General features: G+C 39.7%; 1 protein-coding gene across 1 annotated transcript in view; it reads left to right on the top strand.

Moving 5' to 3' along the window:
• The first annotated feature begins 1,491 nt into the window (after window positions 1-1,491).
• LOC116490673 (von Willebrand factor D and EGF domain-containing protein-like) overlaps window positions 1,492-17,834 on the top strand; it is a 141,100-nt gene continuing 124,757 nt past the window's right edge. The window contains exons 1-4 of the mRNA XM_032190065.1: window positions 1,492-1,627; window positions 4,696-4,880; window positions 14,270-14,495; window positions 17,122-17,354. Of these exons, the coding sequence (XP_032045956.1) occupies window positions 1,492-1,627; window positions 4,696-4,880; window positions 14,270-14,495; window positions 17,122-17,354 (780 nt within the window). The remainder of the gene's footprint in view (window positions 1,628-4,695; window positions 4,881-14,269; window positions 14,496-17,121; window positions 17,355-17,834) is intronic.

The following is a 17,834-nucleotide window of genomic DNA, read 5'->3' as shown; positions in this document are numbered from 1 at the left end:
CAGTATCTGCCTTCCTTTTCTGCCCAAACTCTCTTTCAACATATGGTAAATCATCCTATTGGGAAGCAGACGGCACTTCAGAAACTTTCACCTGAGCTCTGCTACATCAGCAAAATACAGCTACCAGGCATGGAAGTGGCCGCCGACAAAAAGTTTTCCTTCTGTCTCTGAGACAAGAAGAGAAGAAAGCCAACACAGTCTTGATCTGCCACAGATTTGGAGGTACAGCTTAATACCCTAGGCATTTTGAAATAACTTTTCAAAATGAAAATATGTTATAATTTTCCTGTGAGGAGAAATTCAAACACTCAAGATAACATATTGTTACACTATGGATTTTAGAATAATAATAATAATAAATTTAAAAAAAAAGAGCAGAAAATCTGAACATCTTCCAGGGAGGGATTTCACAAAATAACCATACATCATACAAATATCGAAAACAAGAGGATTTTCATCCATAAGTTTAAATATATATAAAAATCTCCACATTCATATACATACACATATGTGCGTGCATTTCAGATGCCACGCTTCAGAAGCTCCCCAGCCCCTCTTCTCCCTGGTGGGGTGTGAAACCACCTGGGAGCCCTGGGGCCAGGCCGGGCTGGGAATTTCTCTTTCCCAGCCACACGGCAATCACAACATATCACCAAATGCTGCTGTTGGTTCCTATTATCTGGATCAATCACCGGGCTTTCATTCACCCTCCACACAAAAATTATTTTGCATTCTGCCAGCTATTTCCTGGAGCTTTAGGATGCCCTTTAAATATATTGTGTGCCTGGCACCGCTTTACCCAAGACAAACATGCACCTCAGGCTTGTGGACTATATTTCTTTCAGGGTTTTCGAGCTGCAATCACCTATTGATATTATTTGATTTGCTGCTGCTATTCAAAGCAAACAAACAAAATCTCAGAGCTTCGTAAACCTTTCTCTGCGTAAGCCACTGATATTTGCTGGGAGCGAGAGTGACAGGCAGAGCTGTGTCACACCCGCTCTTGCCTTCCCTCAGGAATAAAAGCAAATGTTTAGTGAATGATTTCCTTTCAAGTCTTCAGCCTGCTGTTCCAATTCCTGGTGTCCCTCCCCACTGTGGGCATCAGATGGAAGGGACACGTGTCTGTTGTGGCTGCCTGAGAGAGTGTCCCCACAGTAGCATTTGTTCCACCAGTGTCACTGCCCAAGAGGGTACTGTTGGGTGACCCCCCGCAGACGGGCTTCTGGGCTGTCACCCCAAGCGTCTCCCCACATGCCTGTCTTCTCCCAGCTGTGGACACATCAGCGCTTCCTTCAGCTGCCAGCCAAACCCTAGTTCCCCAGCAGCATGTCATGCACAAAACGCCACATCAGATAGTCACATTCTGCTCGTTTTCCATGTGACATTTCCAGACGTTTGTGCCTTCCACAGGCAGCTCTCCTCTCCCTGGCCAGCCCACAGCCCTCTGATATTTCATTTACACATAACAACTTCCCCCACATTCACATCATGTGGATCTTGACCTCTGTGGCACTGATGGCAGCTTTCCTTAGGGCTTCAAGGCAGACAGATTTCCCTCGCAAGACTTGCTGTACTGTTCCACCACAGATACACTACTGCTGTTTTCACTTAGCAGCTGCAGCAGGTACTGGTGTTGTTTGCTCTGAATGTGTCAGAAAGGAGCCATTTGGTGCCTCTTTGCAGCACGTTGCTGCCGCAGATTTGCTGGGTTTAAACCAAGTGCTTGGAGTCTGGCAAAGCAAGCAAATCTGGATGTCTGAGCAACAGCTGCTGGCCCACACGGAGGGTGGTGGCGGCACAAGAAGCAGCTCTTTGCAGGAAACTAAAGCAAACTAACTGTACAGGTTTCTCATATGTAAAGAAGTAATTATATCATTTTAAATGCAATCTATCCTGCAACACAGCAACTCCATACAAGACATGGACTTGTGGGGGGCTGTGACCCCCACAGCAGGAGGGACATTTGGGATATTGAGCTCTTATCACTGTACACAAAGCTGACATATCTACCTGATTTTTGCATTAAATAAAAATTACCAGGGGCCTTCTGGTTGTTGTGTAACTGTAGTCACCAGGAGGTACGGGCAGGCATCCTGCTGCCCATGAACCACCAGCAGGGCCCTACTGTATCTTCTTCAAATAACATTTTCATGATATAGTTTGATTACAGCACTGCCTTTATTATTTTTTGTGGGAAAGACAGTACTAATTAACTTGTATCATGGCCTGCAATTTACATGTTAAAGTTTACCCTGATTCTGATATATGGCTATAATCAGCATTATACAATAGGAGCTCGGTAATTGAGGGGTTGGGCTGCTGATGGCTTGCTGCAAAACCTGGGTGAGCTTTGGTTCAAGCTTGCTCCTGCTCACAGGGCTTCACAAACATGCCTTGCAGGACTTGTTTGCATGGCTGTTGTCCCAAATACTGCTGGTTAGTGACCCATCTCCTCACTGACATATCCTGCCTTCCCTTGTTACTCTGAGTCCCTTCATGTCCTTTGCATGTCCCATCCACTGCATTAAACAGCTCCAATGTTAACATGCAAGGCAGCATTTTCTAAACTACTGCAAACAAAACTATGGGAAGGATGAAAAATAATTAGCCATGTCTCAATGTCTAATATATTTGCATTGTTTAGACAGAGTACTTAATCATTGGTAAGACCACAGAATACTGTGTGAATTTGGATTATTACTAATACACATCGAGCAGAAGGTTATTAATTACATTTAAATGAATTATTTGATACTATTGTTATGGAGAAACTGAATGTTATTAATTATATCACAAGGGTCTCACAGGATTCCTGTGCCAATGCTGTATACAGAGCCATATTTAAATCCCATTTACTTTTAGATGCTTTTGTCTCTTGTTTTTTTTGAGGAACTTAGAGCAAGCAGATATCACCATGAGCTGAAGCCCTGTTCCCTCAAACACACCTGAAGCTCTGAGTGACTTTGAATAGGTCTGTGAGGACCTGCATTTTTTAACAGTTTTTAAATATAGGGAAAACTTTTCATTTGAGTGAAATAGTCAGTCTGCTGAAATGTCACTTAGTCCCTTGGGTTGGAACTTGGCAGAGGGCTCCAAGTGGTCTCTAGTGCTTGGCACAGATGCCCAAAAAGGACATCTAACAGAGGGGATCAGATCCCAGATTTAATTGGTCTAATATTTCCTAGAGTTTCCTCTGTAAAATGTCTCTTAACTGCAGAAAAGAAAAGCTTTTGGCACTACTTTTTTATTTGAAAAGGTGATTGTATTAATTCAATGGAATTTTGCACTGGAATTTCATTGTAGTTTTGACAGTTAAATTCTGTGAAATTTGCAATGAAGGCTCTGTTACGCTACATTTTGTCCCCATTTGTCTTGTATACCATTGCCTTGCCTTTGGCACAATAAAAATAATCTTTAAAAATAGTGCTATAAATGGATTGACTTTGACCTTCTGAGTATCTTGTCAATAAAATAAAAATGATAAATCTGTTTCAGAGTGCCACTGGTGTAACATTAAAGCAGAGTTATTATCCAAAAAGTGACATTTGAAAAATGAGATTATGGGGAGGGGGTCTCATTCTCTGTCAATGGTGTCACATAAATATGCTCTATTTACAGTGCAAAGGGGTAATTTTGCTAACTGCCAGGCCTGCTCCCCAAACCAGGTCGTGTGGTTCCTGTGATGTGTTCTCTGCCTGCTTCATCACCATTAACAATTACAGATTACTGCAGCAAGAAATGAGCTGAGACTTCTGTTGCTGATGTGCAGAGCAGCCCAACTCCACCTCATCCTCCTCCTGTGTCCCATTTTGCAGAAGGGGAACAAATGGTTAAGCAAAAGTTAAATGGAAGCAAAAGTTAACCAAGAAAAGGTCCTTTTTCTCCCTTCATGATAAGCTTTCTGTTAATAAACAACTTCTAAAAGAATCACTGAAGGCTTCTTCTTATTAGGTGATAAGAAAATACTGAATATTCTGCAAAGAAACAACACACACATGGAAATAAAAAAAAGGCAGGCATGTAAACAAACAAGCACAGATGGACAGCAGTTCAGATTCAAACTTTGTGTGTGATCCACACACAGGAGCTCTCATGTGTCTAGCTTTATGGGTACCTGCTTCAGGCAAGGTATAGCTGACCTGTGGTTCCAATAGCTGCAAGCCTAACTTGAATTTATCTCTAAAAAACATGTGGTGATTTTGGCTTCTCTCTTTTTAGAATTCGTTTTCATTATTTTTGTAAGTATGTATTTAAAAGTATGTGAGGTGCACTTTATTCTTGAGCATCAAATAATATCGTGACTAAAATACTCATGCAGATAGTAAATAAAAACATAGAAACAAACTTATTTTTAAAGATCACAAGACTTTAGAACCTCAAAATATTACTTGATTTTTGAGCAGAAGAAATTCAGATACTAATCTCTAGAAATAGATCCAGATCACATTTACAGGGTTATGGTTTCTGGTTCTGGTTCAGATTTGATGAAAATCTAGATAACTAAATACTACCTTGCTTTAAATTTTCTATGTTTAAATTCTAAATTTCATCTTTTCCCAGTGTCTGCCTTGAAATTTAACCCATTGCTAAACTGAAACTGAACATATAAGCAGGCGCACCCATCTTTGAGTGCTTATTACCAGAATTCCACTGAACCAGCTTCTTTAATCCTTGTCTTTTCTCACTTTTCAGCTCCTGAGTGCTCCCCGGCAGGACACCGCATCCTGCGCAATCCCTACCGCAGCACCAGGTACGACTCACTGGAGCTGCAGAGAACAGCTGCTCAGGACATGGTGTGTGACCACTCGCTGCCACCGGCATGGTACCGGTTCATGATCAACAAGAGGCCTGCAGAAATGCCAACAAGATGTGTCGAAGTCAGTAAAAACTATGTAATAACTCTGGTGAATGTGAATAAATCCTGTAATGTGATTTTCCTTTCCAGTCACCTCTATACCCTCATAACCAGTAGAGTGCAATGGGACTGGGTGAGAAGTAATGGGACATTTTTCCCATAATAATAACAATACTTCTATATCCAAGGGTCATAGTCAGAGGCCATGATCCCTGTGGATGGGTAGTAATCAAATACAAAGCAAGGTGTTTTCAAGCTGTAAAGAGATATATTTGTTAACCTATTTATGTCACTGTAAATTATACTTTTTCAACCAATTCTGGTGTTTCAGGAACAGATTCTGGAACCTGACTCTTTTGCCATATAAATTATTATAAATTAGAAATATCTTCTCATTATGAAATCAGATGGGAAAAAATCAGAAAAGTCAACACGATAAGAAGCTCTTTAGTGTTACAGAAGGAAAAGCTAAATCTGAGTCCTTTACTGATACTGATTTTTTTTTGTATTATTTAGTTTCATAAGATTGTTAGCTACTTTATAGAGCAAAAAAGTTCCTTCATGTGTGTTTAATATGTATGGCAGTAATTTTTAACTCACAATCGTTGCTTCTACTGCAACCTGAGGCTCTAAGTAAAGTTGTTGCCGTTTTGAATAACCCAGCACATGAGATAAGAGTAATTTCAAGCAAAGTATTCAACAAAATTATTCAGAAAATAATAAATCAATTGCTGTAAATTACTTTAAAGATGAAGTATTCAAACTAGAGTGTCAGGATCCTTAATAATAGGTGATGCTAACCTTCTGGAGAACCTTCATGAAATTAGCAAACAACATGTATCCATACAAAAAGGAACTGGGAACTTGTCACAACAGAAGTATATCTTCATAATCTAAAGTTAAATGAAATGTTAAGAGATAATTGTCACTTGTGTGGGATTTCTAACTCTCTGCATACACAATCCATAAATCTAATTAATGTGAACAAATTAGCATGATTATTATTGAAATATTCATTTCATGGCAGGTCATCCTTGAATGAATATCCCAATGCATTATGTGGTTTATTTTTACAGATTGCTATATTAGTGTGTATATATTCTATAAAAATTAATTTGTCATTGCATTTCAGCATTTTCAAGTATGTAGTACTACTCGACTGTCTGAGATTTCCATCAAACAATACATGCTTTGTTTCTTCAAATCTGTTCTATGGAGTTTTTTATGCAGGTTTGTAGAGTTATATTCATTAGTTTAGTTCCTTATCTTGTAACATAATTCTTGCCATTGGTTTCTTCATTATCCTCTGAATGACAGTAAATCTCTGTTTCGCCATGCTGCTGAAGGATTACATCTGTTAGATGTCAGGACTGGAAGAATACACTTCTTTCAGATCTTCACCTTCTAAATCTGCCTCTACGTTCCATCTCTTCCACTTAATTAAATCATTGTTTAATTTGGTTTTCCATTTAATTTGAGCAAAACCTCTGGAACAAAATAATTTAAATTAATAACTGCACAGCTTCCACTCCCTAATAAGCAGTTATTATTGGACATTCCAGTCTCTGGCTGAAGTGAGCTGATTTTAATTAAACAAGTCAAAGACAAAATCCTGAGCAGATAGAAGAGAAAAGAGACCAAATAAAGCCTGACAATACAGCTGGGGAGTTAAAAAGTACATTACTCCAAAATCTTGTAAAATATACGCCTGGTGATATCCTGTTGATACTGGCTGGATGCAATTAGCTGCTTATCAGTGGATAAGATTAACTTCTTAATTCAAAGTAATGGTAGCTAAGGATTCTTGTCACCCAACTGAGCTCAAAGGGATTTAAACCATAACAGAGATTTAGAGGTCTTGCCCAGAGAAAGTTGTGGCAGGAGAAACAGCTCATGATAGACGGACATGTGGGAAGGCACTGCCACATAATCTGAATCTTACCACAAAGAAGCTCCACAATAAATAATAACAATAAAAAAGCCCTGTCTGAGTATTGTTGCATAAAAATAGCAATGTGTTCAACAGAAAACAGAACCAAGTCACAAACAGAAGCTGAGAGCTTGTCTACAGCTACATCATAAAGAGGCACAGCAACATTTGCAAGAAAAAACAAATAACAACAACTCAAAAGAAGCTGGTTCTCACCCACTAATTAAACAAATTAATAAAAGACAAAGGGAAAAGGCAGAACACACACACACACACACACAAAAAGTTTTTTTGTTTGTTTGTTTGTTTTTTGTCAAAGAGAGTGAAAAAATGAATTGTATTCCTGAATTCTCCATCCCTTGAATCCAACTGCTGTCCATAAACTTTTTCCTCAAGTGGCAAAATACTTTTGATTGAAACAGCTTTCCAATTTAGGTATTGCCTGCTGAATTTCCCTGGTGGTTAGCAAATGATCCTGACCTTCCTCCCTTGATTTCTTCCTTGCCTTTCTCCCTGTGCTCCCAGAGGAGGCAGAGCAATTACTGGGTCCTGGGCATGTGCTTTTGGCTACAGCCTCTTCCCAATCCAATGAAAAATTGTAGCGGAAAACAACACAAACTTGCAAATTTTGTATCCCCAGGTATCAAAACCGCTGCCTACAGATCACAGACAATAGCCTGTTCTTCCAGAACTGCCAAATTCACTGTGAAAGGGAAAAAAAATACACTAAAGGAAGAAAGGGTAGGCAAACCTTTAGTGAGATTAAGGGCTAAAACTCAGACCAAGATGCAATGCACTAACATGGCCAGACCTAGTAGCAAAATGACCTTCGGAGGAAGAGAAAAAGTGACTTAAAAATTAAAGCTCTGCAGAAAATCTATTAAAAAATAGAGATGTATTTACCCGTCAATAGGGGAGAAACAGACATCAGTTACAAAAACAGGCTTCTGAATTAAAATAATAGAGGGTGTACACATACATCTGTAGACTTACATCTACATATGGGCAAGCCCCAGGAAAGGAATGAATACTGAAAAGAAAGGAGAGAGAACACAACCTGCTAGTGTTATTGAAGATCTGCACTACAGTCAGATAACAGATCAATCTGTGCATAACAGAATAGCAGTGCTTGCTGCTAACCGTAATGCAAATCCAAATGCCATGCTAATGATAGGAAGGCCTTCCAAGGCTGCCTCACAACTCATGGTGAAGCCAGAAATATCTCTGGAAACATGCTGCTTCATTCCTTCTTCTTGTTTACACAAGGGGAAAAAAGCATAGATTACACTGCAACCTTAAGGAAAAAACATCAATTAAGAATTTGATTATGCAAATAGCAATTGGTTCTGGAGCCAGCAATAATGCTCTTGATACCATACGCACGAGTCAGATTCATTATTTCTCAAAGCAATGCTAATATTTTCAGCTTTGGGTAGTCAATTGCAAATAACAAATGATAAGCTAAAAAGAAAGGGATTAAACCCAGCCTATCTACTAGAACAATTGTTACTACCATGCACTTGTCCTCTGGAATGGAGGACTGGTGGGGCTGTATTCTGTAAGCAGGGAGAGAAGAACAGATTTTTACCCTGCTGACCACAGCAATCACTGTGCACTCACTGCCAAGGTTAGGCTGCAGGTAGACCATGTGTATGGTTCAGCACTTGCATGTAGACATATGCATGTTACCTGGCCTGATGGGCACATACCAGGTGCGTACCCTTACAAGTATACACATGCACACACTCATATAGGTATGTATGTGCACTGTACCACATCCTGTCAGCTCAGATTCAAACCCTCAGATCAGCCACTGCTTAACTCCTGGTTTCCTCTCACTTTGAAGGCAGCTCTTCACCTTGGCTCAATTTATTTCCTGCAGACATGCTGGTATGCATGGCAGGAGCTGGCCTGCACTGGAGCCTCTGAGCATCCTCTTGCTCTGGACCAGAGGTGCACCCGATTCTCATCCTGGCTGCTGGATGCACTTGTCTGGAGGGAAGGGTGGGAGGGAAGGATGATAGCTCCAGCTCTGCAGGTTGCTAGCCTCCAGCTGCCCCTGGTACAGGAAATTTTGGAGTCTGACATGGCTCAGATAAGACTTTAAAGACATTTCTCTCCTATGAGTCTGTGCAGCCACTGTATTTTTTTTTACCAGCTGTGGTCCTGCAGCAAGAATTTCTACAGCTGAACTACAGATGACAATGTTTTTAAAATGCCCAACAATACCTGTATACCTGTATACCAAGATTACTTCAAGTATCCTCTTTCAGAAACTTCATTCTGTAAATGAGCAAAATCAACTCTAAATATGCCTGTGCTATAAACTCATGTACAGCAGTATATGTGGTAAAGTAAGGACGTGTTGTGTAATCAAGGCTTGTGTTTTCTCAACAACTGCATTTTTAACAATATAAATTTACCTTTATATACATATCGACTAGGCTTTAACATAGACTCAGACACTAATCTTTGGTGTACCAAACAAGGTCGTGTTCAAGCTTGTCAAATTTAAATTTAACCTGCCTATGATGCTTGATTTTGTAGTCCCTGGAGAAGATTTACTTTTCCCATGTTTGGATTAACTTCCTCTTCCACTTAACCTGCTGTAGAACATTTTATAATCACAATCAAAATACAATAGCTCAACTGCATGCTATTATTTTTTTATTTTGTTTCAGTGTTTCAGTTTTTATTTTGCTCTGAATCCAAACCTTTTTTTTTTTTTTTTTTTTTTTTTTTTTTTTTTTTTTTAAGAACTTAAAAGCAAGTGACACTTCCAGGGTATTATTTCATGTTTTCATCTGCAATTCCCTTTCTCGTATGTATACAAGAATACTTCAACATTATAATAGTAGGTATGAAGAGGTTTTATTTTTCTTGTTTGTTTTTCAGACATACAAAAAGCCTTCTGTAGAAATTACAATTACAGTCTCTATTGTTCAGAAGCATGTACTTAAAAGAAACACAAGGCAGGCACTGGTTTAATTGCTACTACAGATATTCCTGACGTAAACTGATTTCTGTGGAGTTCAGCCCCAGATTTAAGTTAAAAAAAAAATCTTATTTATTTTAACTTACTCTGAAGAAATGCAAAAAAAAAAACAACTAAGACAAAGTAAAGTTTTGAGTGGATAACAGATGCAAAATCACAATGCTTTAAATGCCAACCAACAATATACCAAAAAGCCTTCTATCTCCATTTAACTGAAACAATGCATTTCTCACATATGGTGCTACTTATTTTTAACAACATAATTTCAGTGCAATACCCAAGTGACAAGAACAATCCAGCTTGATTTCTTTCTACAATTATAAAGAACCTTAGAGTGTTCAATCAATCAAACTAGTTGATTGTCCAAACCCCAGCTAAATGGAAGGAGACATCATTGGATTAAACAATAATGGTCTATCCCATAGTTATTGGCAATGGGGGAACAAGTTTAATTTTTTTTGTTTAGGTTTTATGAACCAAATTATTTAAAAGATTAGCTGGTGCCTAATTATGAATCACAAATACTTAATGAAGGCTTACCTGCCATATAAAGGTGTTGTGAAGATTAATTAGGGAAGGCTTATAAAATGCTTTGAAGATCACAAACACCACCTAACTAGTATTGAATAAAGTACGAAAGTACTCAGAAAGCCTGGAAACAACCTAAAAAGTGTGTGTGTGTGTGTGTGTGTGTGTGTGTGTGTGATAGCAAAGCTCTTTTGTGCAAGCTGTGTCACCAAGTACCTTGCACAGATGCACTGAATTTGGTAGATTTAGGATTTACACCAACACAGTTTACTTCACTAACTTGCCATTAAGTTGACAAAGTGCAAACATGTTAAAGGAAGCAATCAAATGTATGTTATCCATTATATGGAGTTTTAATTGAGCATTCATTGAGGCTCACCATCCTCAAAACTATATAAGTGGGATAGAATTTGTAGGGCTATTTTTTGGTAGACCTACCAATACCCCCAGAAATAAAAGGACAAACTTTGGGCACACAGATCGTTTCCAGTGTTGTAGCTATTGTACTTTATTTTTCTTCCTGCTGCATAGCTCCATTTCAAGTGAGAAATGCTGATATTTTCCATGCCACAGCACTAGTGCTGCCATGTGCTGTACATTATGTAGATTGCCTGGACAACCCCAGCAAATCTGTGGTTCGATTCCCACCACTGGATCCTCGATAAACGAAATCCTGCCTGCAAGAGACATTCAGAGTTTGCTCTTGTGTGGAGGCAGCTGTATAACTCTAGTTCTTCATTTTGGAAGTGCTGCTGAATTACAGTACAAGATTCCCACAGCTTTTTGCTATTCTTAGAGCAGCAATGACTACAGTTATTGCAGGTAAATGCTATATCTTAAATGCCAATCTTTTGCTACCTCTGTATTCATTTTTCTAGTTACTCTCCCAAATGACTGCTTCAACATTTAATGCTAATTATGCCACAGCTGGGACCTGAACATTTTGGCTCTTTGAAATATCTCCTCTTAGAATATTTTGATTTTTTTTTTTCTCAGTCTTTTTCTGTTCTTGTCTGTACTGCTGGTCAAATACCTGAATATACAATTGTCCTTGCCTCCCCCTCTCTGTAACACAAAGAGGCCTCACACAGCAATTCCTTTTGGCTAGTGTGGTGCAACTTGCCTGAATAAGATGGAAAAGATGTAGCTCAAAGCAGAAAATAAACATGTGTGCCCCATAAAGCTGCTAGGAAAACCCAGGTTCTTGATTTATACCTAAATTTTTTCCTTGGCCACTGTATAATACTGCATCACAGTTTGTTACAATAACCATTTTTTCACAGTCTGCATTTCCTGGTCACAAAGTCAGTCAAAAGGGTTCATCACTGCTTGTAATTTGTACACATTACATAATAAATGATTTTGCTCAAATGGTTTCAGTGCAAGATTTGCCAGAACAAATCCAGGGTGCTGCAGATCACAGCAGGGGTTTATCGGAGAGCTTGCATACAATGCTGGGAGCTGCCGCCAGCAGGACTAATCCATACTTCCTCAAGCGCTGAAACAGCTCACAGACTTCTGGCAAGGATAAATACAAAGAGGGAGAAAATCACTGCCTTCTTATTTCAGTGGTTTATTTTCCTCCTTGTGTGTTAAAAGAGGATACAGACCCTCTTTTAGGTACAGACTGTTTTGCAGCCAGAATGCACTTGCATCTGTCTATTTATCTACGTGGCCCACAGCACAGCAGATATATGAGAGTCTCATTAATGAATTTGTCTTTTCTGTAATGCTGAAAGGCCAGGAAGTATTATTACCACCTCAGCCACCTCTTTTACCTCTGTTTTAGAGATAAGGCACAAAGGCGCACCAGCAGTGATGGGTTTGCTCAAGGTCAGGCAGCAGAGAGGGAAACTGAGGCACTGCTCCTGCTTGGCTGGGGCAGCCAGCACGTGTTGGAGCCACTTACACAAGGCAAAAGAGATATGAAAACACATGACACCTTGTTTCAAATAGTGAAAAGTCCTCTACAGAAACTGTTAGAGGATTTTTTCAGTTCATTTTCTCATGGATGCAAACATTCCACGAGACAAGTGTTTATATTTACATGGGTTAAATTATCAAATTTCCTCAAAAACGTAATTTTTTGGCAACCAAATGTCAGGAAATAGGGGCAATGGCCCTTTGCAGTGCTAGTAGCACAGGGAATGCTTCCTACAGGAGGAGCAGCATCAGCACTCCCTGTCCTCACATCAGGTGAGTGCGGAGCATGGGGACAGCCACTAGCTCTATGGGAACATGACCAGAGGGATGGGAAGACTGTGCTGTGATGCCTTACCAAATTGTTTTCCAAATTCAAGGTATAAGTGTTTCAACAAACAAGCATGAAATACAGGCTGCTGATCTCCAGTTACCATCCTTCTCCCTGTGCCCTTCTTTCTTTCTCTGCATGTGGCATGTCTCTGGGTGATGCTTGCTCCACTCTTCTGTGTCTTTACAAGTATATGCTCTTAAATGTGTTTTGGATACACGTTATTTCATATCAAATCCCACTCTCTAGGTCGGGAGTTCAGCAGGATACTAGAAATACCCATTAGCTGCCTTTCTCCCTGCACAGAAAGCACTGGTGTCCCTGAAAGCTGTAAATAAATCAACAGAACAAATCTCCTAAAGACCTACATGCAACATACCTTTTAAATAGAGGAAACTAAAGGATTCCTATAAAATTCCAAGTAAAAATATATATATTTTTTGCTCATCTTCTTCTCTTCTTCACCAGATAAAGGTCTGCATATCATTCCTTTGGGGCATCCCGTGCTGAGTCCCTGGTGACAGAGGCTCTGCCTTTCTGCATTTCTGGGGGAAAATAAGATTTTTATATTGACTCTCTATAATCCTTTTTTTTTTTTTTTTTTAGAAGCCTGACAGTAACTAGCTCCAAGTGGAAATCAGACCTTTTCATATCGTATGCTTTATTTTCTTCAAATACTTTACTTCCATTGGGTGCACAGACCCTATGCCCCATCCTCTATACTTGCTTCCAGCTGGTGTAAAACTCAAGGGGATAAAACTCAAGCACCAGGACAACACTGGTGTGTGACGTAACAGATTTATCCTTTGGTTTAGCTGCTTCTGCTGCTGTCACAAGAAACTTCTGATCGTAAAAAGTGAAGCTACAAACCTGGGCCAATGGGAATTTGTTGTTGTTGTTGTTTCCTATGTGATGTATAGCCAAATGTTCACGCCTGGAGGGAGTGTGCTGGCGGAGCTGGACTATTAGAAATAGTGTTCCCTGTGGCTAGCTGAGGAAATGCAAAGCAGCAGCAGCAGACACTCTCTGTGGAATATCACTGATATATGAGAGTTGATTATCGTCAGTGTTTGGTATTAATTTGCAAACCTTAACTTAAATATCACTACGCTTTGCATATCGGCAAATGATAGGTAACAGCACAGAGTAACAAGTAACCATTGTGACTGACTGTGAATATTTTATTAGGTTCAGATTTTTTTCCTAATCTCCCTGTTGAGGTACTTAAATTAAAGACAGCTTTGGGTAATCATGCCTCATTAGTCCATGGAAAGAGCCTAGCACCTATAGAGGGCAAATTAGATCTGAGATGCCTGAACATCCCTTTGTAAGTTGGGAAAGGTAAATTTGGTGGAACCTCTCCCAGCTGTGACTCAAAATGCTATAGTCCCAACCGTTTTAGGACCAACCCTTTCTCATACATGAGCTGCTTGTTGTGGGGATTTGCTGTGCTCAGTGGCATTGGGGCTCTAGTCCATGGATTTGGATAATCTGTTAATATATTATATATTAATATATATAATTAATGTATTTCTTTATCTTTGTAAAGAAGCATCTCTAAACCAAGCAAGACATTTTTCATCTCCACCCATACATCTCTTTCACTGACCCTCTAAGCTCCCTACAATCAAAGTCTTGTCTTCCAGTGGCTCTCCATGGAGTCCTACTGCACTTGCCACAAACTGTTTCTTTTGTGTGCATCCTCAGATGAACAAATGTGGGACACAAGCTCCGGTGTGGCTGTCGCTGAGGTATGAATCCCTACCAGCTCCTGGTGAGATCAAGCACCTGACAGCCTGTGCTACCTGGCAGGTTTTTGGGGGCACCAAGGACTGCTGCTTGTTTCGGATACCCGTTGCCGTCAGGAACTGTGGCGAGTTCTTTGTTTATCTCCTGCAGCCTACTCAAGGATGCATGGGCTACTGTGCAGAAGGTGAGGATGGGTAAAGTATTTATCAATAAGATTGTATATGCCTCTCTCGCCTCATGTTCAAAGGTCCTGGTGCTGCAATACACATCTTGGTGACCTTGCAAGTCAAGCGTTGCTCCTGGTAAGATGCAGACCATGTAGAAAATAAATCAGCAGCTCTCCAAGGTGTTCCTGAGGAATAGCTATTATTACCAGTGCACAATAAAAGCTGATGTATACTACTGAAGAATTTGTTTGGTTACAGTTCACGTGTAGCCTTTCATACTCTCTTTGGCTCTGCTTTGGCTTAAAGTTGCACAGCCAGTGAGCGGAGGCATCTCAGTTATAGTGAGGTGCTGTATCCAGGATACTGTATCTAAGGTTTGTTCTTATCTTAAATAATCCAGTATCCCCCCCCCCCCAAAAAAAAAAGATTTCCTTCCAGAAACTCTGGAAGGAAAAAAAAGTCTGATAACATCTTTACCATGACATTTATATAATTACTCTCATCAGAAATAATTTTCAGCCTACTACAAGAGATCTAACCTCTGTTTGGTAGCTAGGAAACAAAGGAAATAGCAGAAAGCAATTGCTCATTCTGTTAAACCTTCTGAACTTCAGAGCATGTTCAGGTGCGTATGGATTTAGTCAGAAAAGACAGTTCTTTCTCAAAGGGAAGAAATTGTCTTTATACCTTCCTTTCAGCATTTTTGGACAGAGACGTGACACACTGAGAAACTGGGGTTATCACCTTTCAATCAGACAAAATTCAAGTTTAAATAAATTCTAAAGAGAGAGTGATCTATTTTCTTATCTTTATCAATATTTTAGCATTCCCACATGAAGAAGAGAAGATAGAGGAAAAAAGGCTCAAAGAAAGTGGGATTAATTTATTATTTTGAAATAACAAATAGGCATGAAAGTAAATGAAACTGCTCTTTAATTTCCACGATTCTTTCTCAGAAATGATTTTTTTATCTGAATACCATCATTTTCAGTAAGATTGGCTTTCTTAATTTACAGCTTTCTTCCACCTTTGTTTGAAGGATTTTTTTTTCCAATACCTTTTGGGTGATTAATTTTGTCCTTTCTGTTGATCCATACCTATTCAATAATGTAAATCCACCTGTATTTTTCATAAAAGAAAGTTTATCCATTCCCATCTATCCCAAACCAATGACCTTCTTCCTTTTACTTACTAGTGCTGTTGAAGCTTTCTCCTTTTTTTTTTTTTTTTCCAGGCATTTAAGCGAGGTTCACCTCTGTTGAGTCCTCACCTTCTTGATTTTGGGAGGTTTTAGCGGTATTATTCTTTGGATGGAAAACACTTAAAGATGAGTTTTTTTTTTTTTTTTTTTTTTTTTTTTTTTTTTTCCTCAGGGCATGTTAACTCACTGTCTGAAATCCAGCTGTGAACACTGGACCACAGCAGCCTCTATGCAGCCTCAGGGATGGGTCCAGCAGGAACCGTAGGGTCTCCCTTGGTGGGACTTGATGACCTGCGGCCCCATCCCATCCACAGGGAGGCTGGGGAGCACGACACCTGTCGGCACTTCCTAGCTTCAGAACAAAACAGATTGCATGCCTCACAGTTTGGCAGAAAGGATGTCACTGGGACGAGCAGCGTACGTGCTTGCAATTCTGCTCATGTCCTCCTGCAAGCTGATCACTAAACTTTGTCCTTCTGGAAGAATTTCCTGCAAAAAGTCCTGATGTGAGTCATAGTTTGAGGCAGCTTCCCCTAGAAACAAAAGAGTAAAGGATATAAACAACCAGCACTTATTCATATTTTAAGTAACTTGTTTCTTTTTCTTACCTCTTGTTATTTGCCCCGGACAGATGTTAACATATTGGTTCTTCATTCTGCCAGAATAGCCTCAGACCTTACTCTCTTGAGCTTCCATAATATTTTCTACACTCCTGAAAAAAGTTTCTTAATATATCCTTTCAAAGCATCTGAACCAGCTTCTTGTTCTGTTTGAGCCCGGGTCTCTAGAGATGAAAGAACATCGCCCTACAGTATTATACATCTTTTTGTTTCTCCTTTCCAAGTGAATTTAAGAGGAAGAAAAGTTTCGGACTTCATTATTAGTTGAAGCCTACAGAAAGCAGGTTGTATTTTTAGAGCAGTGGTATTATTCTGGGCAGAGCAGGACTATATGTAGCAGGGTCATCCTAGGAACGTCCCAGCACAGCCTGGGAAGGATTTTCACAGCATGGTGATATGGGTTGGGTGCTATTTGCGTTTACCTCTGCAGCATCATTTGTTCTCATGTCTCTTCCATACTTAACTGCAGAACTCAGATCAGAAGGCTTTGCTTCTGGGGAATGCAAAGCTGGCAGCCTTTGCCAGTGTAATTAATTTGTATTAATCCATGCACTTCATTTCAATAACATTTCTCTGACTGAAAAATAAAAAATCCCATGTCTAATATTATAGCAATGGGTAGTCAGTACCAAATTAGCTATTTTCACACTTCATATGAAATATAATTCCTTGCTTACATAGTTAATAATCAAATCACAAGAACAGAAAATGTGGTATTTCTCCCAGGTTTAGTTATATTGAAATCTTCCCGTTGAGAGAATGATTGTAGCATTAAAAATAGCATTTTGTGCTACATCCTTCTTCTGTTTTTTTGTCTTTCAGAAAACCTCCCAAGCTTGACTTTGCAGCCAGCGATAACTCCCGAGCTCGTGCAAGGTCATGCTCACTTGAAATGCACCTGGGCTCCCCCCAGCTCCAGGCCGTTGATGCAGTACACGGTGGTCTGGTCACGCCTGGTCACCCCCAGTACACGAGAGCAGATCCGGCATGACACCACCCCGCAGGCTTTTTCTTTCTTGGAGATGAGCGGTGAAAATGTCCGACTGGGAGACACGGTAATGCCCAGAGCAACATGTGGTCAGGACCCCAGGGGGGTCAAATCCCTTCTGAAATCACTGGTTTTATTTTTGTTTGGTTGGCTTTTATTTATTTTTTTTCCCTAGTGCTGCTCCACGCTTGTTACACTTAACATCTAATGTAGAAAAAAATACTGAAACTGGGGCCTGTTTTGAAACAGGATTAAATAACATTTACCAGATTCAGGACCTGTAACATTTCTTTGGATTGCACAGCATTCCTGGAAGCTGTCCATTTTACTATTTTCTAAAGGCAACTTGAATATTTACATTTCCATTACAGCTTCAGTGCCATAAAGTTAGTATGAGTAGTAGGTACATGTGCCTGAGCCAGCTTTTGAGTAGTATGTTTCGTACCTTGCAGCAGTGAGAATTTGCAGTAGAGGCAGATTCAGCTATATGCACTCAGTAATTTTTATACTCATGGACCAGAGACACAATAACATCTTTTCACAGTAG

The sequence above is a fragment of the Aythya fuligula genome, chromosome 6 (genome assembly GCF_009819795.1).
Source record: "Aythya fuligula isolate bAytFul2 chromosome 6, bAytFul2.pri, whole genome shotgun sequence".
Taxonomy (NCBI): Eukaryota; Metazoa; Chordata; class Aves; order Anseriformes; family Anatidae; genus Aythya; species Aythya fuligula.
This window is presented reverse-complemented; position numbering and strand designations above follow the sequence as displayed.